This window comes from Dromiciops gliroides, chromosome 1 (assembly GCF_019393635.1).
Source record: "Dromiciops gliroides isolate mDroGli1 chromosome 1, mDroGli1.pri, whole genome shotgun sequence".
Classification (NCBI taxonomy): domain Eukaryota; kingdom Metazoa; phylum Chordata; class Mammalia; order Microbiotheria; family Microbiotheriidae; genus Dromiciops; species Dromiciops gliroides.
In genome coordinates, this window is record NC_057861.1 from 313,739,825 (window position 1) to 313,765,100 (window position 25,276).

At 37.6% G+C, this 25,276-nt stretch overlaps 1 protein-coding gene across 1 annotated transcript in view; it reads right to left on the reverse strand.

The window, feature by feature from the left end:
* ME2 (malic enzyme 2) overlaps positions 1 to 25,276 on the reverse strand; it is an 81,155-nt gene that overhangs the window by 26,527 nt on the left and 29,352 nt on the right. Inside the window, exons 6-12 of the mRNA XM_043977657.1 lie at positions 24,279 to 24,440; positions 23,830 to 23,933; positions 20,283 to 20,392; positions 20,096 to 20,193; positions 19,288 to 19,401; positions 3,299 to 3,413; positions 574 to 716 (exon numbers count right to left, since the gene is read on the reverse strand). Of these exons, the coding sequence (XP_043833592.1) occupies positions 574 to 716; positions 3,299 to 3,413; positions 19,288 to 19,401; positions 20,096 to 20,193; positions 20,283 to 20,392; positions 23,830 to 23,933; positions 24,279 to 24,440 (846 nt within the window). The remainder of the gene's footprint in view (positions 1 to 573; positions 717 to 3,298; positions 3,414 to 19,287; positions 19,402 to 20,095; positions 20,194 to 20,282; positions 20,393 to 23,829; positions 23,934 to 24,278; positions 24,441 to 25,276) is intronic.

Here is a 25,276-nt window from a genome sequence, read left to right on the forward strand (position 1 = left end):
GAGAGCCTTTTTGGTGAGCTACCTTTGTAAGTAAATAGGATGGTGTTGATGTCTGTCTATCCAAATGTTCTCATCTCCCTCTCTCAGTTATTCTAGGATAGGAATTCTTAATCTCCTTTGTGTCATGGAGACCCTTTCAGCAGTCTGATGAAGCCTATGGACTCTCAAGAGGGATGTTTTTAAATGCATAAAAATAAAATACATTGGATTACAAGGAATATCCCACCTAGTTCTGTGCAACAATCCAAATTCTACACAGATCAAGTTCTATTAATGTATATAGCATTTAAAATCGCCAAATCAGAAAAGACTGCTTACAGTAAACTTTTTTGGCGGGGGTGGGGGTGGGGGGTGGTGTGAGGGTTAAGTAACTTGTCCAGGGACACACAGCTAGTAACTGTCAAATGTCTGAGGCCGTATTTGAACTCATGTCCTCCTGAATCCAGGGCCAGTGCTTTATCCACTGCGCCCCCTAGCTGCCCCCCATAGTGAACTTTTGATAGCTCAGAGCTAAATATTAGAAAATTGTCTTTGTTTCTAAATGTAATACATTCTTTAATCATCGATTATTACCTCTGTAAGGGTGTATGCTTCTTCAGCTGTGCATTCAGCCTTTACTGTTGGATTACTTAATGCAAATATCACTGGCTGCTCATTGATTGAGGCCATGGCTTTGATCACATTAGGAGTAAAAAGTCGGCCTGCACCTGCAACACCTGTAATATAAGAAAAATAAACAAAATATGTCATTATACAAATAATGACAGAGGAAATACATAAGACCTCTCTCCTCTTTCATAATCAATTACATGTAAGTCCCTGTTGGGATTTGGGAATATAAGAATAAAGAAACAGCCCTTGACCTTAAGGAGCATACATTCTTCTGTGGAGGAAGAAGAGTAGACGGAATATGGACACACATGTGATGACTCTAAGGAAAGCCCACTAACAGCTTGGGCAATCATAAAGAAGGTAGTACTCAAGTTAATCCTTGAAGGAAGACTAAAGTTTTGAGGCTGAGAAGAAGGTTTTTAGAGGCAGAGAGGGGGAAAGGAAGTGAATTCCAGGAATAGGGAGAAGCTTGTGTGAATACAATGAAGGCAGAAGATGGGGGACTGAGTTTGGAGAATAACTGGTGGTCCAGTGTGATTTGTGGAAGGCTTTAAATATCAGGTTAAGGTGTTTATATACACTGGAGGCACTGGGGAACCAGGGAAGGTTTTTTTTTAGCAGAGAGAGTGACATGGCCCAGGCCTGTGTCTCAGGAAGATTATTTTGGAAGGTTTTTGGAGGACATGCTGATATATTGCTGAGAAGGTTACCAGTTCTGTTTTATCTCTAGGTTCTATAGACATTGCCTTAGACAAAGTAAGCACTCAATTCTTTATTGTTGAGTGGCATGTAATTTTAAACAACACTGATTTGAACAATATTTCATCACTGCAAAAGAATTTGTATAGTCTAGAAAATTATGAAAGAAACTATTTCTAAAGCTCTTAATTCTGAATTATAGTTTTGTAAATCAAATTATTACAAAACTTACAAGTCTCAGATGCCTCTGCGTTAATAAAATAGTGGTTCACTTATTTCAAGTCCTATTCAATGCAACAAAATTTTAGAATATCTGGACTTGGGTGGCTAGGTGGCGCAGTGGATAGAGTGCCGGCCCTGGATTCAGGAGTACCTGAGTTCAAATCCGACCTCAGACACTTGACACTTACTAGCTGTGTGACCCTGGGCAAGTCGCTTAACCCCCATTGCCCCGCAAAAAAAAAAAAAAAAAAAGAATATCTGGACTTGTTCCTAGAATTTCTACAAAGGGATATAAGTAACAAAATTGTGCTTGCTGCTGTAGTGAATATTTTGACAGTCTATTAACAAAGGTCTTTTGTCCTTGGACTTTTTCCTTCTGAAGTCTTTGCTAAAAAAGATGTTTCATTAGCATATCATTCTGATCTGATATTTTCTTTAATCTTTCAGCAGTGCAGTGTTTAGACAGAAATAATTTTTGTATTTTGCTAAGAACAGACACACAGAAAAGTTCTTAAAGATCATTTAGCTTAACCCATTCACCTGAGAAAATTGAGGCAAAGAACAGTAAAATGACCTACCCATATGTAAGCCACATGGCTAGTTAGCTACCAGGCCAGGAGTGGAACTTAGGTCTCCATTCTTCTAGCTCAATGTTCTTTCATTTCTCTTATGGACCTGAATGCAGTATTTCTGATTGTGTATGTAGCATCATGAAGACAGCCTGGCAACTTACCTTAACTTTACTCAGCATCTAGGTCCATTATTTCCCACTGACTACAAAGCACTCCACAATGAAGTATTAGGAAAGAAACTATTTAAGAGCACAGAAACAATCATTCCTAGATAATGTACTATACTTTTCATATGTCATAAGCAATAGAACTGTAGTTGAGTAAATATTAATCTTATGCTAAAAAAGAATTACTTTATTCCCTTGACAAGTACTTATTAAGCTATATAAAGAGCTCTCTGCTAGATGTTGAGGGAGGCACAGTGAGTTGATAAGATATTGGTTCTCCTAGAACTTGAGGGATGTGATGTTCTCACAGCCAAATGGATAAGAGGTCAAGAAAGGACCCTAATAAATCCAAGGGACTAAAAGCACACTAAAATTGGGAAGCTCCTTGAATTTGACTTTAGGGGAAAGGTAGCTATTTCAACAGGGGAGACTTGCAGAATATTCCAAGTATAGAGAAGGCTATGAATAAAGGTAGAGAGGTGGGTACGGGGTGTATACATGAAATTGTGAGTGGAACACAACGACTGTAAAGAGGAAGAGTGTGAGACAGATGATAAAAGAGGTGGTACTGTATTGTGAAGGGCCTTAAGTGGCATTTCTATCAGAAGGTAATCAAGAGACACTAGAGAAGCAGAGCAGAGAAGTGATATTCAATTCAACCAATGTTTATCAAGTGCAATGTCCTAAGCTGGGTGCCAGGCTTGAGCAGGCTTCTGTATAAAGAAGATTCATTTGGTAAGAGAGCAATGAATTGGAATAAGGGGAATGAAGGTGGGAAAACTGGTTACTTACTACAGGTGACACAAGGGCTAGTGGAAGTGGGAAATGAAGAGAGATGCATTGAGCAGGCAGTGTGACTAATCACATGTGAGAAATGAGGAAGAGAAAAGTATCAGAGCTGACACCAAGGTTTTCATTATGGGAATATGTATTCCTACACCTCAAGCTTGACTCTACCAAGAGGCAGCATTAGATTGTGTTTGCTTAATAAATAGATCAGCAAATTGCATTACCATCTTTACTCACCAATAATAGCTGTAGGTTTAAGTACATTTACTGCATCTTCAAAAGTATTAGGTATGTTTTCAGGAGCTAAGTGAGCAAATGGTTCTTGATGGCTATCTATCATATCTTTCCTTCCCTATATTTCCAAGTGAAATAATACTTTGTTAGTATGAAAAAATTTTAAAGTTAGAATAAAAAACATCATTTTTATAAGTATAATCTTATCTCTACTTTAGTCATGCATATCCTTTTATTTTCCTTTATATCTATCAAATGCCCCATTGTATTTATCCTTTCCCATATATCTGAGACCTTTTATTACTTCCAAAATTAATTTTTCTATTGATGTCCTTTCTCAAAATTCACTTGCTCTGGGAAATTTTCTTACATCTCAAAGATGAGAAAAAAATAAAGGAATATGACAATCAAAATATCTTCTGGCTTCTCCTAGTGGCCAGTCTTCTCTTTTGTCTTTTACATTTTATAAGATTTCCTGGATCCACCTCTGTCCTGTGTATTTTTACTGCCAAAACTCTGGTCTACCACTGCTTGTGAGACTGTGAGATCTATAAGAGTAAGGCATTATATCACATAATTTTTGTATCCGCCAATGCCTTATTTGGGGGTGGTGGTGGAGAGATACATGGTATGTGCATATAAATTTATTGAACTTAACTTGCTGAATTGCAACAGCCTTTCAACCTCTGTATTTACTCTTCCTTCAATCTAACTTAGATTTAACAGCAGAAATTTTGCTTTTTCATAATGTAGAATTTTAATATTGACATTCCTCTTAGAAATATATACAATAGCTCCCAATTTATCTTTTGGGGGGGGGGGAAGCAATGAGGGTTAAATGACTTGCACCACCTACCTGTGCCCCAATTTATCAATTTATCTTTAAAGATATTTTATTGCTACCCCTCCCCTTTTTTATATGACTATCACTTCCCACTGATCCCTACCAGTTTACCTCCACCCACCCCATAAAAAAACTCTCCCTTGGGGGCAGCTAGGTGGCACAGTGGATAAAGCACTGACCCTAGATTCAGGAAGACCTGAGTTCAAATCTGGCCTCAGACACTTGACACTTACTAGCTGTGTGACCCTGGGCAAGTCACTTAACCTTCATTGCCCTGCAAAAACTTATTTGTTCTCTTGGAACAAATAAGTACAACTAAGTAAGGTAAATGAACATATTCCAATTACTTCTTTCACTCAAATTAAAACTAATCATGGGCTTCAAGCATGCTCTGAATTTCATACTAAATTCTACCTTGCTCTCCTCTCCCATTTTGGAGAAGGCACAGGCTTTTGCAAAGTATCTCTAACACTTCTTTCTTTTCCCCTTCTCTTTCTCTTCAAAGTTCCAAGCAAAGGACTAATAATAACATGGTCAGGGAGAGAAGGAAGGAAATAACATCTTAGAAGATCACAAATATGGAGCTGGAAGAGACCTCAGAGGCCATCTGGTCCAAAATGCTCTTGACAGATGAAGGGAAGTAAGTTACTTGACAAATATCACACATGTAGTAGTGAGCATTAGAGCAGGATTGGAATCCAAGTTCTCTTGACTCAAACAACCAACCAGCAAGCATTTATTGAATGCTTACTACGTGCCAAGCACTGTGCTAGGTGCTGGGGATAAAAATACAAACAATGAGACAATTCCTACCCTGTTTTATTTCATCAGTAGAAGGAACTCCTTGTAAAGGAATTCCCTCTATGAATGTAGGTCAGCATTTGCTCTACATTTTACAGTTTTGGAGAGTTGTCTCGGGCACTGAAAAGTTGTATGACTTGCCTAAGGTCAACTTCATTTCAAGAATTTCTCCAGAAATGTTTAACAGCTGGAGGGACAGGACTTGAGAAATCATATACTGGAAGTTATACAGGATTAGCAGAAAAAGCGTAAGACTAAGAGTGCAAGCAAGCAATTCTAAACTGAGAGAACAAAAGTGTATCATTTAGCTTACCACTGAGCTAAATACTGGCATTCTTAGAAATATACGCAATAGCTCCCAATTACCTGAAAAAATATTTTATCAATATCCCCCATTTTAAAAAAATGACTATTTCCCACTGACTTCCTACCTGTTTACTTCCACCCACTCTATATAAAGTTCTATAATAAGTACAATCGAGCAAGGTAAATAATTTTTTAAAATTTTTGTTAAACTTTTATTGATTCTATTAAGTGCATCAAAATTACATTTTAATCTGGCTCAGGCAGTCATGTGGCCTGTGTGTGACACCTCTGATATAGAACACTGGACCTGGAGTCAGGAGACCTTAGATTTAATCCCACTTCAAATGCTTATTAGCTGTGAGATTATGGGTAAGTTATTTAACCTCCTGAAGCCTTAGTTCTGCATCTATCAATTGAGGTAATAATACTTGAACTATCTACCTACAGAAGGCAGCGAGGTGGTGCAGTGGGTAGAGGGCTGGGCTGGAGTTAGGAAGACTCATCTTCTTGACTTCAAATGTGGCCTCAGACACTTACTAGCTTTGTGACACTGAACAAGTTACTTAACCTTATTTGCATCAGTTTTCTCATCTGTAAAGTAAATCGGGGAAGAAAATGGCAAACCACTCCAGTATCATTCATTGCCAAGAAAACCCCAAATGAAGTCATGAAGAGTCGGACACAACTGACACGACCTACTTAATGGTAATGTGATGAGGAAAGCACTTTGTAAATCTTAAAGTATTATGTAAATGTGCTTTTAGACATCATTATAGCTAGCAAATTATTAACATAACTGACTGTAAGGAGACAAATGAAACTAAAACAAAAGAACAGAAAGAGTCACTATGGGCACAGGGACAGGAAAAACCCAGGTGAAGTAACTCCCTCAATCAGTGCAGGAGAGCCTTCTCTGTAAGTTATATTTAAGATAGTTTCTAGAGCACTGAGAGGTTGAATGACTTGCAACAGATCCACAGCCAATATATGTCAAAAATAAGAACCTGAAACCATGTCTTCCTGACTTCTAGGCCTTCCCTCTGCCCACTATTGCACACTTTCAGAGATTATGGTGAGAACAAAGAATACATTTGGTGTGAATAAGAAAGTATGAGAGGTGTAAGGACAAGTCTATTCAGAGAATAGGATTCTGAAGTTCAAGAAAATGGAGATATTGCAGTTTTGTATGACAGTGAAGACAGGATGGTGTTTTTTGTAGGGTAGAGTTTATCACAGGAGTTAATAAACTATGAGGTCAAAGTATTTAGGAATTAGAGTAAGAATGTTAATTAAGGTAATGATGTAGGTGGTACTAAAATATTTTAACATATTGTAGTTATGGACTAGAACTCTAGATGCAAATTAGCATTTTTCACCAACTGAGATAGGGTCATTAAAATTTTATGTTTTGTATTAACAGCAAAAATCTTGGTATTTTATATTAATGTAATGTGTTGGCACAACTATTTAGCAGCAAAAGATTTATAAAAAAATAACATGAGTTCTTTGAAATATGTGGCTTGTACTCTAAAGATCTTGCAGGTACTTACTTTTTTTTTTTTTTATGGCAGGGCAATGAGGTTTAAGTGACTTGCCCAGAGTCACACAGCTAGTAAGTGTTAAGTGTCTGAGGCCACATTTGAACTCAGGTCCTCCTGAATCCAGGGCCAGTACTCTATCCACTGCACCACCCAGCTGCCCTCTGGTACTTTCTATATTATTGCATTATGTCCTGCCTTACCCTGAATAAGCTTAATTGTGATTGGAATAAGGTACTTAGTACTAACCTGAAACAGATGAAGGAAGAGTCAGGAGTTTTATAAAACATGTTTAACACAGGTAAGAAACTGAGGAGTTAAGAAAGAGCAGAAGACATTTCTATGCTGATTAGTATTGCAAATCTAAGAAAAAAACAGGAAAGTCACAATAAAAAATTATATGCAACTGGTAGAAACAAGCTAAGAAATTTCCTTGGGTTGTCAGGAAATATCCTATTTTTATCTGAGTGATGGCCTGTTTCCTCATTTTTAAGATGAGGGAGTGGGACTAGATAACCTTTAAGCTGTCTTTGAACTCTCTATGATGGTTCTGAATTAATAGCTAATGCAAGGGCCTAAAAAAAAAAAGCACTGGCCCTGGATTCAGGAGTACTTGAGTTCAAATCCAGCCTCAGACACTTGACACTTACTGTGTGACCCTGGGGAAGTCACTTAACCCCCATTGCCCCGGGGGGGGGGGGGGAATAATAGTTAATACAATCAGTTAAATTAGCAATTTACTTCAACAGACATCAAGTGGCTAACTATGTATAAAGTACTATGCAAGTTCTTGTGGATACACTGAAAAAAAAAATCCAAACAAACCAGGGCCTGCCCTCAAGGAACTTCCACTGTACCAAAGAGATACAACATGTTCACAAATAAGCATAGGTAATTTGATGTGGGAGAGAGCACTAAGAATTCTAGAGAATCAAGGATGCTTTCATCATGGAGGGTGGTACCTGAACTGATCTCTCAAAGAAGATAGTTATTATGTGAAGAAATACATTCTAGGGAGGAGGATAGTATGTTAGGACCCAAAGGATAACATGATTTGAAAATAGACCTATTAGGCACAATTATGAAAGTTCACTAGAAGAAAAGTGGAGAAGGTGGATAAGGGAAGTGACTCTGGGTAGAGGATTGGCAGCGTGTGAGATGGTAGGGCAGAACTAGGGGATTTGAGAGTGGAGCAGGGGACATCTAGGTGGCGAAATGAATAAAGCACCGGTCCTGGATTCAGGAGGACCTGAATTCAATTCCAGCCTCAGACACTTGACACTTACTAGCTGTGTGACTCTGGGCAAGTCACTTAATCCTCACTGCCCCATCAAAAAAAAAAAAAAAAAAAAGAAGAGAGTGGAGCAGAACATATTTCTGAAATAGTAAATTTAAAGGTCAGACTATGAAGGGAGGAAACTGAGGTTATAACAGAGGTGATAGGCTAAAACAGGAAGATGGAAAGACCAGAACATTTGCAGAAGATGAAAACTAGATAAAGGAAGAATGGTACAAAAATATTTATAGCTGCTTTTTTTGTGGTAGCAAGGAATTGGAAATTGAGGAGTTGCCCATCAATTGGGGAATGGCTGAACAAGTTGTGGTATATGAATGTAATAGAATACTACTGTGCTGTAAGAAATGATGAGCAGGTGGATTTCAGAGAAACCTAGAAGGACTTGTATGAACTGATGATGAGTGATATGAGCAGAACCAGGTGAACACTGTACACAGTATCAACAACATTATGTTTTGATCAGCTGTGATAGACTTGATTCTTCTCAGCAATACAATGGTCCAAAGGACTCATGATGGAAAATGTTCTCCAAATCCAGAAAAAAAAAAGAACTGTGGAATCTAGATGCAGATCGAACCATACTATTTCTATTGTTTTTTGTTGTTTTTCTTTTTTGAGGTTTTTCCTTTTTGCTCTGATTCTTCTCTCATAACATGACTAATGCAGAAATATGTTTAATGTGATTGTACATATATAACCTATATCAGATTACTTTCTGTCTTGGGGAGGGGGGAGGGAGAAAAACTTGAAACTAGAAATCTTATAAAAACAAATGTTGAAAACTATCTCTACAGGTAACTGGAAAATAATAAAATACTTTTATAATTAAAAAAAAATAAAGGATTTTGTTAAGCTGGAAAAACCCCCCAAATATTGAAAACTATCCCAAGATGTAACTGGAAAATAATAAAGCATTTATATGAAAAAAAGAAAGAATGGCACAGAGGGAGACAGAAAGGCAAGAAACTGTGAAATGGGGGATTTCAAAGTTTGTAGTCATAAAGGAAAAACAATATGGAATAAAGGTGTGGGTAGCTAAGGTATGGTAGAGATATAGGTCATGGGAAGTGAGCAGGTTAATGAACTAGAAGCCAGAATATTCAAGGGAACATTGAAGGAAACAAAAAGTATGAGAGCAAGGAAAAATGACAGAACTGTGAAGGAACTCTTTGGGAAGAAAGGGAGAGCAACCCAAAAGCTAACAGATGACAGTAAATAGCATCTTGATAGGGTAGACATCTGAGGAGAGGTTGCAGAAAGACAGCAAGAGAAGAAAAGTCAGAAGTAGCAACAGAAATGGATAGACTGATTCTTACTCACAGAATCTGAGAGTTGGAAGGGACCTCAGAAGCCATCTAGTACAACTCAAACACAAAAAGAATCCCCACTATAGGGGGCAGCTAGGTTGCGCAGTGATAGAGCACTGGCCCTGGATTCAGGAGGACCTGAGTTCAAATCCGGCCTCAGATATTTGACACTTACTAGCTGTGTGACCCTGGACAAGTCACTTAGCCCCTATTGCCTCACCAAAAAAAAAGAATCCCCACTATAATATGCCTGGGAGGTGATAACTCTTAGAAGCTTAATCTTAAGATTAAGTTCTTCTTGAAGAACTTAAAGCAGGGGGGATTCCACTACCTTGAGTCAGGTTGTTACACTTTTGGAAAAATCTAATTAGGAAGTTTTTCCTGGAATTAAGCCTCAATTTGCTTCTTTGTATCTTTCACTTACTGTTCCTGGTTCTACCACCTGGGGTCAAACAAAACAAATCTAATTCCTCTTGCACATGACAATCCTTCAAATTCTAGAAGACAGCTCTCATGTTCCAAGTCATAAAGGATCAAGCACAGGTCCCTGGGGCACTCCACCGGAGAAATCCTGCCACCTTAACACTGATTCAACATTAAAAACTATTATTGAGGGGGCAGCTAGGTGGTGCAGTGGGTAAAGCACTGGCCCTGGATTCAGGAGGACATGAGTTCAAATCCAGCCTCAGACATTTGACACTTATTAGCTGTGTGACCCTGGGCAAGTCGCTTAACTGTCATAACTGCCATTGCCCTTCAACCCCCCCCCACCCCAAGAAAAAAATAAAAACAAAAACAAAACCTATTATTGCAGTCAAGCCATTCAACTAGATATGTATCGAGATAGCTGGATGATTATTTAATATACTTAATTTATTTAATATATTTAATATCACTCCATTTTTTTCCACAAGAAATATGTATGGGAATGGGGCAGCTAGGTGGCGCAGTGAATAGAGCACTGGCCTTGGAGTCGGGAGTACCTGAGTTCAAATTCAGCCTCAGACACTTAACACTTACTAGCTGTGTGACCCTGGGCAAGTCACTTAACCCCAATTGCCTCACTAAAAAAAAATTAGAAAAGTATGGGAAGCTTTACTAAGATTTAGGTAAATACATATAAGCCCTGCATATGTCCTCTATTCATTGAATAATCCTGTCGAAAAAGGAAATGAAATTAGGGGCAGCTAGGTGGCACAGTGGATAAAGCACCAGCCCTGGATTCAGGAGGACCTGAGTTCAAATCCGGCCTCAGACACTTGACACTTACTAGCTGTGTGACCCTGGGCAAGTCACTTAACCCTCATTGCTCTGCAAAAAAAAAAAGAAAAAAGAAAAAAAAGGAAATGAAATTAGTCTGGCAAGTCCTCTTCTTGATGAAGCTAGGCTAACTTTGTGTCATCATTGCTTCTCTACTGAGATGTTCACCAATCATCTCTAATGGTTTGTTGTGTTTTGTTTGTTTTTTGACTAGTGTGTTGATGGAAGAAGAATCAGCATTCAGAAGAGTGGTAAATTATGAAGTGTTGCCTAGAAAAAGTTAGGTTTAAGTCTAATTTCAAAACACTTTAAAAAGGACAGAGTATGAAAAGATGAGATATAGAATAAAGGTAAGTTTGTTAAAAAGGAAACTAAAGTTTTAAGGGAGAGTGGAGAGTGAGAAGTGATGGGGCAATTGGGGTTAAGTGACTTGCCCAGGGTCACACAGCTAGTAAGTGTTAAGTGTCTGAGGTCGGATTTGAACTCAGGTAGTCCTGAATCCAGGGCCAGTGCTTTATCCACTGTGCCACCTAGCTGCCCCCATCTCATAGCTATTTCATTCTACCCACACCTCTCTCCACAACAATCCCAGTGAACAATTGGGGCTGTGGTAGAAACTGGACATCTGTGTTGAAAGTGGTAGTGGTATTACTTCATCTAGCTGTGCTTTTGGTGGTGACAGAGAACTGAGGGGACAACCCCTGCAATCTTCCTCCCTTTCTTTAATATTTTATTTCTCCCTGTCTACTAGGTCATGCCTTATTCCTACAAATATGCCCAGATCACCCCCATCCTTATAATGCCTTCGCTTTTCCTGACCAATTCCTTGACCAACCAAACCACTAGCAAACAAAATCTACACACGTTGCCTCTACTTTTTTTCACTTACTTCTCAGACTCTCATCACTTAACTGAAACTCAATTCTCCAATCCAATCATTTTCTCTCAATCCTCTTCCTCTCTGACCTCTTTGCAGCATTTCAATGCCCTCTCTTGCTCTTGAATGCTTTCTCCTGTTTTGGGTGACTGCTCTCTTTTGGGTGTCCTCCTACCTGGCTGGCCATTCCTTTGTTTCCTCTAATAGATCACTATCTATGTCCTGCTTATCCTTCAATTGTGAAGGTCCTGGGCCTTCTTCATCTCCTTCTTCCACATTAGCTCCCATGGATTAAATTATTATCTCAGTGAAGATAATTCCTAAACTTATATATCCAGCTTTCATCTTCTGCCCTGAATTCCAGTGCCTCCATCATCAACTGCTACTCAGATATTTTCAACTCAGTATCCTATAAGCTAACTGAATTCAAAATGTCCAAATTGGAACCCATTATTTCCTCCCCTAACCTACTCTCTCCTTAACTTCCCTATTTTTTTTTTTGAGGGCACACACCTCTATACTTGGTTACCTAAGCTTGCAATCGCCAAGTCATCCTGGACTTTTTATTCTCCCTCACTCCCCAATATCTAAAGAGTTCCCAAATCTTGCTAGTTCCATCTCCACAACATCTCTCTCACTTGCCCCTTCTCTCACTCACATTGCTAACAATCTAGTTCAGTGCCTAATTATCTCTCACTTGGACTACTGCAAAATCATCCTAATTGAGCTAATTGCATTAAGTCTTTTTCCCTCTCCAATCTATTCTCCACAGTCAGGTGGCATCCACAGAGATGCCAAAGCAATTCTCCTAAAACCCCAGTATGACCACATCATTCACTGGCTAAAAAAAAGTTCCATTGGTTCCCCAATTGCCTCTAGGATCAAATACAGCATATTTTGTTTTCCCCAATGGAAACATAAGCTCTTTGAGGGAAGGAACTCTGGTTTTTACTTTGTATCTTCAGTACCTAGTACAATACTTGCAACTGTGTATTAATTTAATACTTTCTGACTGAGAGGGGATTTTGGAGACCAGAGAACTTTATACACTCTCAGTCAGAAAGAAATAAAGTGGAATTCATCAAGTAAAGTGTCAGATTCATTAAAAATGTTTTAAAAAACAATTTCCTTACATAGGGTGTTTTCAAAGATCTTAGTGCTGTTTTTGTTTGTTTGTTTGTTTTGTTTTTTTGCGGAGCAATGGGGGTTAAGTGACTTGCCCAGGGTCACACAGCTAGTAAGTGTCAAGTGTCCGAGGCCGGATTTGAACTCAGGTTCTCCTGAATCCAGGGCCAGTGCTCTATCCACTGTGCCACCTAGCCACCTCCGATCTTAGTGCTGTTTTAAGCTATCAAAGTTTTGTTTGTTTTTACAGATATTTATTATCCCTTTGTTCCATTGCTTTCCCTTCCCACTGAACAATAAAAAGAAATTGAAAATTCTCACAATAAATGTGTATAGTCTAGCAAAAAAAAAAAAAGAATATTATATACTACATGAAGTAAGTTATAGCTATATAGACGTTATTCCCAAGGTCTTAGAGAAGTTTTATTAAGACTTAATAGGGGCAGCTAGGTGGTGCAGTGGATAGAGCACTGGCCCCTGGATTCAGGAGGACCTGAGTTCAAATCTGACGGCAGACACTTAACACTTACTAGCTAAGTGACCCTGGGCAAGTCACTTAACCCCCATTGCCCCCCCCCCCCAAGACTTAATAGTGAAGCATAGGGAAGGAAGAGATAATGGCTATAAAAACAAATAAATATAATTTTAAAGTAAAATCCATATATTCTTGAAAAATTATATGTAAAATAGCTTCTGTAAGTAAATTCATATTTTTTACCTGCTAGGGTAGTTTACTACCTAACAATAATAAATTATTCTTCAAAGGATGAATACTTTTGTAATAAGAATAATTTACTAATTATGTTTTGAAAGTTCATATTTTTGTATATCTTGAAGTGGGACAAATCTATATGCTAAAGAGTTTGTTTCTAGTTAAAAATATATGGTATGCAATCTTATAAAAACAAATGCTGAAAACTATCTCTACAGGTAACTGGAAAATAATAAAATACTTTTATTTAAAAAAAGAAATGGAATACAATAAAACACCCAGAGACTACAAAAAAAAATATGGTATGAATATAATGAGCCAAGACAACTCCAAAGGACTCATGATGGAAACCCACATCCAGAAAAAAGAACTGTGGATTCTGAATGCAGAGTGAACCAAACTGCTTATTAAGGGGTGATCTGGGTATATCTGTAGGCATATGGAATGACTATCTTTACATGTAACTGTAAAATAATAAAATACTTTTATGATTTAAAAATATATATATATGGCATGCATTGAGAGCTTAATGAAACACCTTTATATTTTATGTGGTCTTGAGAGATTACCTTAAGACTGCCTTATATCTACTAAAAAAACACACAACCAAACAACCAACCTAGATGCACTCATCTAGAGAGCAGTCTCTTCTGGATTGTTCTCTTTTATCACAGTATATTTGAAGTTGTTCAGAAAATATTAATATAAACTAAGGCAATTATTACCAGCCAAAAACATTCACTATGAATTAGTTTGGTTTTATAAAATCAAGTACTTTGCACACTGTAGGCAAATATACTGATTTTATATGAAATCAACTCACTATCATGATAAGTAAAAATGTACAAAAGGATAAAATCCAATGTAAATGCAGAGATGTACATTCATCCAACCTATCATAAATGAACATCACATAAACTGTAGTATAAAAAAAATGGTCAGGGGGCAGCTAGGTGGCGCAGTGGATAGAGCACCGGCCCTGGATTCAGAAGGACCTGAGTTCAAATCTGACCTCAGACACTTGACACTTACTAGCTGTGTGACCCTGAGCAAGTCGCTTAACCCCAATTGCCTCACTTTAAAAAAAAAGGTCATTTCTGAAGAGGTTGTTATTATCCCTGAAAGGAATGTAATTAACAAAAACAAAAATCCGGTAGACAGACAGAACGGTTTTTGTTTTAAACAAAAAATTAAGTTGAAAGGTGAAGAAACTATAAAAACAGAGGAATACTCAGAAGAAATAAGAGACATTCTGAAAAAAAAATGTTCTCATTGTACACAGTATCATCAACATTGAGTGTTGATCTACTGTGATGGACTATATTCTTCTCACCAATGCAATGGCACAGAAGAGTTCCAGGGAACTCGTGATGGAAGAGGATCTCCAAATCCAGGAAAAAAAAAAAGAACTGCGGAGTATCGATGCTGAATGAACCATACTATTTCTTTTGTTTTTGATGCTGTTGTTTTTTTTCTATTTTGAGGTTTTTCATCATTGCTCTGATTTTTTCTCTTATAACATGACTAATGCAGAAATAGGATTAATGTTATTATGTGTGTGTGTGTATATATATATATATAACCTATATCAGATTACCTGCTGTCTAGGGAAGGGGGGAGGGAGGGGAGGGAGGGAGAAAAATCTGAAATTGTAAAGCTTGTATAAACAAAAGTTGAGAACTATCTTTACATGTAACGGAAAAAAATAAAATACTCTATTAATTAAAAAAAAAATGTTCTCCCCTCATGCCCTTCCTTCAAACTGTAACCCATCAAAATGGCTCCTGTGCTTCTTAAATATACCTCAGCCCCAACATCTACTCCATTGGGTTCTCCCAGTACAGTCCTACATTTGAACTATGGCATGGGAGATTCTGAATTAGAGTTAAGTGAGTTAGAAGCAATAGGAAAGGGGGGAAAAGCCCTCAAGAAACAGTAAACACCACCACTACCACATTTGTATGTGCCATTTTCTCATTTATTTAGCAGATACATTGTGTCAGAAACCGTGATAGCCACTAGAGATAAAACGTCAAAATACCCTCAAAGAGGCATACACTGAGGTTCAGAGACAAACTGCTATTAAGATAAAGAAGTATTCCAAGAGGTACTTATTTCTCTGACCCCTTGTTGTTTGTCCTTCATTCTGGAAGAGGATCGATTACATCAGGAAGGTAATATCGTGACTTGTAAGTGAACTGGATTTAAGGGAGGGAGGGCTGAGCAAAGTCACCAGCCTCACTGTCTCCTCAGGAGCCATCTCAGTCCAGTGGCAAGATATAGATCAGGATGACTTATAATGGAAATATTTCTGGCCAGGACTTGCAATAGGCTTTCTCTTTCCCCCAGGCAGTTTCTACTCCCTAGTCACCACCCTCAGTTTAACCCCTACAGAGAGCTTTCTCTAGACATATATTTATGGAGACAGGAAAAGAAAAAAATGAGGCCATGTGTCCTGACAATCTATCCTTGTCCCAGGCAGTAAAAATACTGCTCTGATTTGTTTTTGACCTGCAGCAACAGAAGAAAAAGTCTCGGATCTAGTTTAGTTCTGCCTTTTGGGAAATTTATTTAAAAATTATTAATAATTAAAGCCATAAGATTTGCTCTCATTTTTACCCTGGAGTCCTCACATAAGGTAAAATCCTAGTGTTTTAGAATGAGGAAACCAACTTCTGTCTCTCTCTTATACCAAAAACCAAGATTGTATGAAAGAGAAGGTATAAATATAACTTTAGGGGCAGCTAGGTGGCGCAGTGGATAGAGTGCCAGCCCTGGATTCAGGAGGACCTGAGTTCAAATCCGGCCTCAGACACTTAACACTTACTAGCTGTGTGACCCTGGGCAAGTCACTTAACCCCAACTGCCTCACCAAAAAAAAAATTTTTATATATATATAGATATATATCTATCTATATATATATATATATCTATATATTTAAAGAACATAAAACTGTCCAGTCACAGATAACTGTCTGGACTCACTTTTCAATAGTTAGTATAACCCTCCTGCACTTTCCTTATTCCAGTAATTCTAAATCCTTGCCCACAGAAGCACAAACTCTATTCCCCAAGAGCAACCCCCTGCTCCCTCCGTCTCATTCCCCTATACCCTATTCCCCAAATGCCCACTCCAGATCTACCCATCTCTTCCACTGAGCTCTCTGGAATGCCTGTTCTCACTCTTTCCCTTAAAATGATTGGAATGATGCCACCTACTGGAGACTTACTATAGGAAAGCTCCTGCCTCAGAGGGCAAGGCCATGTGGCTTTTCCTTGGCATCAGGAAGTGACATTTGCTCATGGGTGCTGTCTATCAAGGCTACCAGCCAATCAACTTGAGGAGCCTCCCATTTTCTGGGAGGAGACAGGAAGGAGGAAAGAGGGCCTGAGCGGAGAGCTCTGACTCTTCTGGGTTCCTGACTTGATGGTGGTGGTGGCGGCAGAGGACTTCATAGGAAATTTGAGGAAAGATAGGAATGCCAGGCTGTTGGAATTCTGTTCTCAATCTTTCTCTTTCTATTTTTCAATAAACCCTTAAAAACCTAAACTCGTTTTATCAGTGATTTTAGTCAGTTTTCCCCCAAAACTGGGGGAACAGATTAGAATCCACATTTAGAATCTTAAATTACACACCCTCTTCTTCCACTCCTCGAGACCTAGCTTCTTTCTGACGACTGTATCCTTAGTGAGCAACGAACACTCTAGGGCTGAGACCACCCTTTTCCCCTCATCTCCCATCACGCGGACATCCCCATCATTTCCTTGCCTCTGATGATGCAACGAATGCTCTCCAGGTCTCCTTGAACTCATCCCTTTTTTTTTTAAAGTGAGGCAATTGGGGTTAAGTGACTTGCCCAGGGTCACACAGCTAGTAAGTGTTAAGTGTCTGAGGCCGCATTTGAACTCAGGTACTCCTGACTCCAGGGCCGTTGCTCTATCCACTGCGCCACCTAGCTGCCCCCTGAACTCATCCCTTCTTGTCCTCATCATCTTTATTCTGTCAGCTTTGGTCTTTCCCTCCTTCTCTAATGCCTAAAAGCATATTCCTGTCTTTCCCCATCCTTAAAAAAATCCTCTTTCACTTTCACCCCACCTATATCCTGTAGCCACTCACCTCCCACTGCAGGCTTTCATTACCTCCAAGCTGGTTGATGGCTCCCTGCCTCAAGTCTCTCCCCAATCTAGCTCATCTTCCACTTAGTGCCAGTGTTGTTTTCCTAATGGGCAGGTTCAACCATGTCTCATTCCTAAATTCCAGAGGCTCCCGGTTACTTCTAGCATCAAACAGAAAACCCTCTGACTTTTAAAGCCCTTCTCCTGTTTCCATTCTTCTCACATGTTACTCCCCACTCTGCAGACTCTTTGATCTAGCACAAGGTCCCTTCTTGCTGTTCCTCACCCAGAGCAAGCTATGTCACAACTGTGGCTTTTGACTGTCCCCCATGACTGGAATGCTCTGCATTCTCACCTCCAACATCTGGCTTCCTTCAAGACTCAGCTCAAATCCTTCCTTCCACAGGAAGCCTTTCTCTTTTGCTTTTAACTGCTAAAGGCTTCCTTAAGGCATTACCTCCTCTTCACACTGTATATATCTTGTCTGTGCATCATTATTGGTGTTACCAACCTCATTAGACTGTAGGGAGAGGGACCAGAGTTTTGCTTTTCTTTATATCCCTAGATATTAGCACAGTACCTAGCACAGAGTAAACACTTAATTGAACAGGAATGCATTCCTTAGGAAAGAGAGAAAGACTATAAAGAGTAGTGAGGAAGAAAAGTGTCACCATCATCCATCTTAGCCAAAGCAAACAGCAGTCCCTCAGGTGTCCTCAGGGCTGAACTCTTGCACTGACTATGCTACAGGCAGGTAGGTGCCGTTGTCTTTTCACCAACCCAAAAGTGAATGTCCCAGCCTTGAATCCTGCCTGATCTGAAATCCTTGAGCTGCTGCTGCCTGCTCTGCTCAACCAACTCCTAACTCTTGAGTTTCTCAGGGCCTTAGTTCAAATTCCCTGCTTAGAAGCTGTTCAAGACTGGATTGGGAGCCTATTAGGATCTTATTAAAACTCTTGGGCTGGGGCAGCTAGTTGGCACAGTGGATAAAGCACTGGTCCTGGATTCAGGAGGACCTGAGTTCAAATCCAGCCTCAGACACTTGACACATACTAGCTGTGTGACCCTGGGCAAGTCACTTAACCCTCATTGCCCTGAAAAAAAACCCAACAACTCTTGGGCTGAGCCTGTCTGGCTCTCAAGTGAGACTCATGGGTCAAGAGCCTTCTCAGCTGATTCAGACATATGTTCTCAGGGCACTTTCTTCTTTGATGACAGCAAACTCAAAAAGTTCTATTTTGACCCATGGAACTTCCTTATGCCATTTCTTTGTGTTTGAGATGCCACTGGTTAAAAAAAAGTTTGTTGTTTTTTTTCCTCCAAATGCACTATCTTCAAATCAAATTAAAATATTCTTTTTCCTCTAATAGTAAGTAAGCTTCCAGGGGGGAAGCTAGGTGGCGCAGTGGATAAAGCACTGCCCCTGGATTCAGGAGGACCTGAGTTCAAATCTGGCCTCAAACACTTGACACTGGCTGTGTAACTGTGGGCAAGTCACTTAACCCTCATTGCAAAAAAAAAAAAAAAGTAAGCTTCCAGAAGTACTTGATAACAGGAGTGAGATAATGAATTCATGACATCTAGCTCTGGAGTCAACAAACAGACTTATATTTTATATTCCCATGCCTGGTCTATTCACTAGACTAGAACAGACCTAACTGAAACCTACATTAATTTTAAATAAAAAGATGGTTTTGTGATATTAATATCCAATACCTGAAAATTAGATTTTTATCTTTTAAAAAAGTCAAATTTTAAAATACTACTGAAAAAAGTGTCTAGTTCTCCAAATTCCAATCAAAACCTTACCTTAACTAATAAGCCAAACTTGTCAAACATCCAGATTTTTTTTCGTGCTACTTCTTCCGAAATGCCATTTTCCATCATGGCCATAACAATGAGATTTGCAATTCCAAGAGCAGCCTGATTAAAAAAATTTGAACTTCAAAAATCAAAGGAATATATGCCTTAATTTTATTTTTTTGCATAAATATTTTACTCTTTTAAATCAAGACCAATATCTATTACCAATTATTGCTATCAGAAACAATATAAGTAGAAGAATGAAAAATATCTGGGTTCAATCCTCCCCTTCATAAATCTTACAAAAATCAGTCTTCTATGAGTGTCTATATATACTCATACATTATACATACGGATGCAAAGAGGCATGTAGCTATCTATACATTGACATAAATATAAATATACAGAGTATATGTACATATGTCCATATTAGTGTATAAATATATTTGTACATTTTCCTATTCTGATACCTCACTGTGAAATATGTGATCTTGAAGTAACAGAGACTATGGCAACAGAGTAGATCTGGCAGGTGTTGCTTTACTGAAAAGGCTTTGAATATGGGTTCAGTTGATGAACTACCTTTCGTGTCTGATTATCAACCTAGCTAAGTTCAGAAAGGCTCATCACCAGTTTTGGTCAGAGGAGGATGAGCTTTTCAATCATAGCAACTCTCAAGGACCATCAACAAAACCACCTTCTTTTTTATATCCTCTATCTACATTATGCAACAATGAGTTCTATGTAGTCTTACACAATTTTAATACACTATTTTTCTTTTCATGGCTAAAAAGTTATTAAAAAAAAAACTCACCTCTCCAGCTCCAAGGAACAAGATAGTATGCTCTGAGATTGGTTTACCAAGAAATTTCTGTACAGAAAGAAGACCTGCTAGTGCTACAGAAGCTGTCCCTACAAAAAACAAAAAATGATTTAACATGGGAGACCACAGTTTAAAAGTGTTTTTTAAAAAATAAGAATAAAACCTGAAATGATTTTACCTTGAATATCATCATTAAAGATGCAATATTTTTCTCGATATTTTCTCAGGAACCTGAAAGCATTATGATTTCCAAAGTCTTCAAACTGAATAAGTGTGTTCTGGCCATATCTAAAACCAGAGAAAAATCCATACATAGTTGAACTGGTCATCTTTAAGCAGCTTATATTCCAAGATTTTACATTATATCCCTCACAACAATTATTTTTGTTCTTCAATTATGTTTTTGTCTTTGTGACCCCATTTGGGGCTTTCTTGGCAAAGATATTGGAATGGTTTGCCCTCTTTCTTTATCATAACATTTTTTTGGTGGAGGGAAGCAATGAGGGTTAAGTGACTTGCCCAGGGTCATACAGCTAGTAAGTGTTAAGTGTCTGAGGGCAGGTTTGAATTCAGGTCCTCCTAGATCCAGGACTGGTGCTTTATCCACTGTACCACCTAGCTGCCCCCATCACAACAATTCTTTTTTTTTTTTTGGTGAGGCAATTGGGGTTAAGTGACTTGCCCAGGGTCACACAGCTAGTAAGTGTCAAGTGTCTGAGACTGGATTTGAACTCAGGACCTCCTGACTCCAGGGCTGGTGCTTTATCCAATGTGCCACCTAACTGCCCCCCCTTCACAATTCTTTACTGGACACTTGTACCTATAATCTTATTTAAAAACAAACAAACAAACAAAAAACCCTAGGTATCATAATGGCCAAGAAGTGTTACTAATTCAACAAAAATCTATTAAAATACAGCATTTTGAAAGAACTTAAGAGATAAACTGAAGACACTGTCCCCAAAAGTCTTTCCTTTGAAGGGCTTACAACCTAATGCTGTACATGATAGGTAAATATGAAAAATTACAGAATATAGAGAATTGTGAAATGTATTGAATTAAGTATTAGTGTAGTTCTAAGGAAGGAAAGATCAATGTAGGTTGGAGTATTCAGCAAGGGTTTCAAGTAGACCATGAGACTATAACTTGAAGAATGGGTATAATTTAGAAAAGGGCAAATGCGAGCATTTTAGACATTACGACGTAAGAAGAGCTGAACAAAGCAAGGAACAAGGAAGGCGTACTCAGACAAAGTTAACTGACTGGACATAGAAGTCAAAGAATGTTGAGGTAGAGAGGAGTTTAGAGATTATTTAGATTGAATGTGCCACTCTCTATGTTCATGTAGAGGGTACAAGAAGTATCAGAACGACTCTTAGCTTTCCAACATGGTTTTGTTACTATAATTCAAATTCCATATACTTTAAAGACAGGTTTCAAATCACTCTTCAAGGTATCTTCTTTTGAATAAGGTTGTCCAAATCTTTCAAGAAAAGTATGATTAAAACATTTTAAATTATTTTCATTGTTTTCACCTAATTTAGCCTCACATATTTTCTATATTTGAAGTTACAGAATCTGTATAGAGAAACTCTATGCTGAAAATGAGATGCCAATATGCATCAATAGAGATTTCTATCCTGGGAGTTAACTATACCAATAAAATCATAGATGAGACCCCCCCCCCCATCCCCAAAATGCCATAGAAACAAAAGTATATCAGTAGATAGAGTAATTGTGTAAAGGCCAGAGCAGTAAAGAATATAATAGGAAGTTCAAACTAAAAACGCAAGATAGTAATATCTTGAGATAAAAATTTGAAAACACAAGCATCTGTAAGAGATTAGCTTGAGATAAGTACAAAAGAAAATGATCTAGGGGTTATAGCTGTACACAAACTAGGTAACAAAATTTAGTCCTGGGACTATGTTAATAGAATAAATAATGATTCAAGGGCCCTAATGGGAATACATCTATAGAAGATCAAAAAAAATAAAGGAAGAGAGTTTAGCTATGACTAAAGTTAAAAGGAATTAAGGCAGTTTGGCCTGAAGAACAAGAGTTACTTGATAAACTGTATTCAAGTATAAGACTATCTGAAAATGTTGTGTGGTTGTTATCCAAATTCCTGGAGGACAATAGGACATGGAACTTAATTTTCTCAGTTCTCAGGGTGCTGAAACACTGGAATGTGCTGCCAAATGAGAACATTACATGTTCATTATTTAAGAAGAAAATAAACAAATATTTGCTACCTGATATTCAGGATTGGTAAACTGTCAATTTGTTCCAAAAATTTTTTTTCCAGCTAGGAAGGTATCTAATTTTTTAGAAAGAATCAGGATTTGCAAACTGAAGTCACAAACAGATAAACTCAATAGGCAAAGGTTAAGTATATTACAGAGAAAATTACATATCTCTCATTTATCAGTATACTTAATCAAGAAACAAAAAGAGCTTAGCTCTTCTCAGCAATACAATGATCCAGGACAATTCCAAAGGACTAATGATAGAAAATTCTCCCTACATCCAGAAAAAAGAACTGTGGAATCTGAATGCAGATTGAACCATAATGTTTTTGCTTTTTTTGTTTTATTTTTTTCTTTTATGAGGTTTTTTCCTTTTGTTCTGATTCTTTTTTCACAACATGACTAATGCAGAAATATGTTTAATGTAATTGTACACATATAACCTATATCACATTGTTTTCTGTCTTGGGGAGGAGGGAGGGAAAGAGAAAAATTTGAAACTCAAAATCTTATAAGAACAAATGTTGAAAACTATCTTTACATGTAACTGGAAAATAATAAAATACCTTTAAGATTAAAAAAAAGAAACAAGGGGCGACTAGGTGGCACAGTGGATAAAGCACGGGCCCTGGAGTCAGGAGTACCTGAGTTCAAATCCGGCCTCAGACACTTGACACTTACTAGCTGTGTGACCCTGGGAAAGTCACTTAACCCCAGTTGCCTCACTAAAAAAAAAAAGAAAAGAAAGAAACAAAAAGAACTGAGATGTCCTTTTAAAATGTAATTTCTTTCTAGCTTTCTTCATCAAGAAACTAAGAAACTAAGAACTTTTCTTTAAAAGCAAACATCTACACCCAGATTCCATCAACTGATTAATGGAAAGAATACTGGACTTGGAACCTGGAGAACTATGTTCAAAGTCTAATAAATAAGTCAAGCTCCGGTGTGTATTGTGTGACATTAGGTAAGTCCCTTAATAGCGCTGAGCTTCCATTTTATCTTTGAAAAAATGGACAATACTTTCACTATTTACCTTATAGGGTTCTTGTGAGCAAAGTAAACTTTAAATTGCTATACAATGTCAAAATCAGGCAGCTAGGAGATACAATGCATAGAATGCTGGACTTGGGAGTCAGGAAGATTTGAGTTCAAATCTCACCTCAGACACTTCCTAGATGTGTTAACTTTGGACAAGTCACTTAAACCCTTTTATCTTCAATTTCCTCTTCTGTAAAACCAGGAAAACAAAACCACCTACTTCACAGGATTGTTGTAAGGATCAAATAAGTTAACATAGAATCTTTATAAATCACTCCACAAACCTTAAAGTGTTATATAAATCTTATTACTGTTATCTTACCAAGTTTTATTGCTATTTTCAATACAGAAATTTAAGTTTAACTTGTAATTGGAACCCCTTCTAATGCAACCTAGTTATTTTAAAAGATACTTTAATATTGTAATTTCATTAAATACCTGTCGGTAATGGCTTCCATAAATTCATCAATCAGGTCATCATAACGCTGTGAACGATCTCTCTTCTGATATAAGCCCATATAAAATGGATCTTTTAAGAGTGACTACAAAAGAAAACACAGTATTAAAATAAATAATCTTATTTACATAATTTCTACATGAAAATGCAGCATTAAATGAATTGACAAGGAACTAGGATTCTTGCTATTTTTCCTAAAATCCCTTTAGTAGTTTTAGACTTCACTTTATCACACCAGATATAATATATTTAGTTTTGGCCACAGAACCTGAAGCTAAACCAAATTCAACCAATAATTCAAAGACAAAAATATATAATGCCTGGAAAATTTCTGCCTTTCTTATTCATCAATTAGAAAAAAATACAAGAGAAATAATTTCATAACAAAGAAATGGAAGATAAATCAGAGGGTGGAAAATGTTAAACTCACTGGATTGTCAGTTCCCACGTCAATACACACAGGGAGGCACTTATCTGGTCGTATTCCAGCACAAGCTGTATATAAACAAAGCTTTCCTACTGGAATTCCCATTCCATAGACACCCAGATCTCCAAGACCCAATATTCTCTCTCCGTCAGTTACCACAACAGCCTTAATTACAAAAAGATACACATTAAAAGTTAAATCAAAATATTAGAGGTTAAAATGGTATTTTTACAGGATTTACTTTTTATTGTACTTGTAACTATAACTTTGTAGTTCAAATTATGTATCTTAAAAACTTTCAAAGAAAATAACCTAAAATTCACACTTGACATTCTAAAGCTATTCTTTGATAAAAGCATGTTACAAAGGTAATGAAATAAAACTAATCTATCCCTGCTAACCACTCTGGCTTAAGTACAGAAGTCTTTTCCTGGTAAGCCTTGAATTTAAACATAAAGGCAAAAGAATGTGATAAAGGAACAAAAGCTTTCAATGTGTCAAATCACTACGGTTATGGAAGGAAGACAAAAGAAATTGTCATATAAACCATACATGAAAGAGGGCGATACCTATAATATCAAAATGGATAAAGACAGCTCTTTGGCTAAGGATAAATCTAAAAGGCTTAGATTACACTGTGACCTTCATTTTCCAAGTATGTATCCCCTCAGTTAAAACTAACAAAGTTCTTTCCAAAATAGTTCTTTTAGTGAGCATAAAAATGTGAAAACAAAAGCACCTACAGGTAAAGGTGCTAAAATTGTATTTGATGGAAAAAAAGGGAAAAACAACTTTGTACAATGGAAACGGTAACAGATCTCAAATCCAAAGATTTGAGCTTAGAATTCTACCTCTACCTCTATAAACTGTTTCCTCAGATTTTAAGGTGGGGATAATGACACTACTACTAGGTACCTCACACTGTTGTTGTAAAGCTTGGAGGAAAATGTATGCAAAATGCTTATTTTTAAATAGGAAATGGATTTAACCTAGAGCTTTTA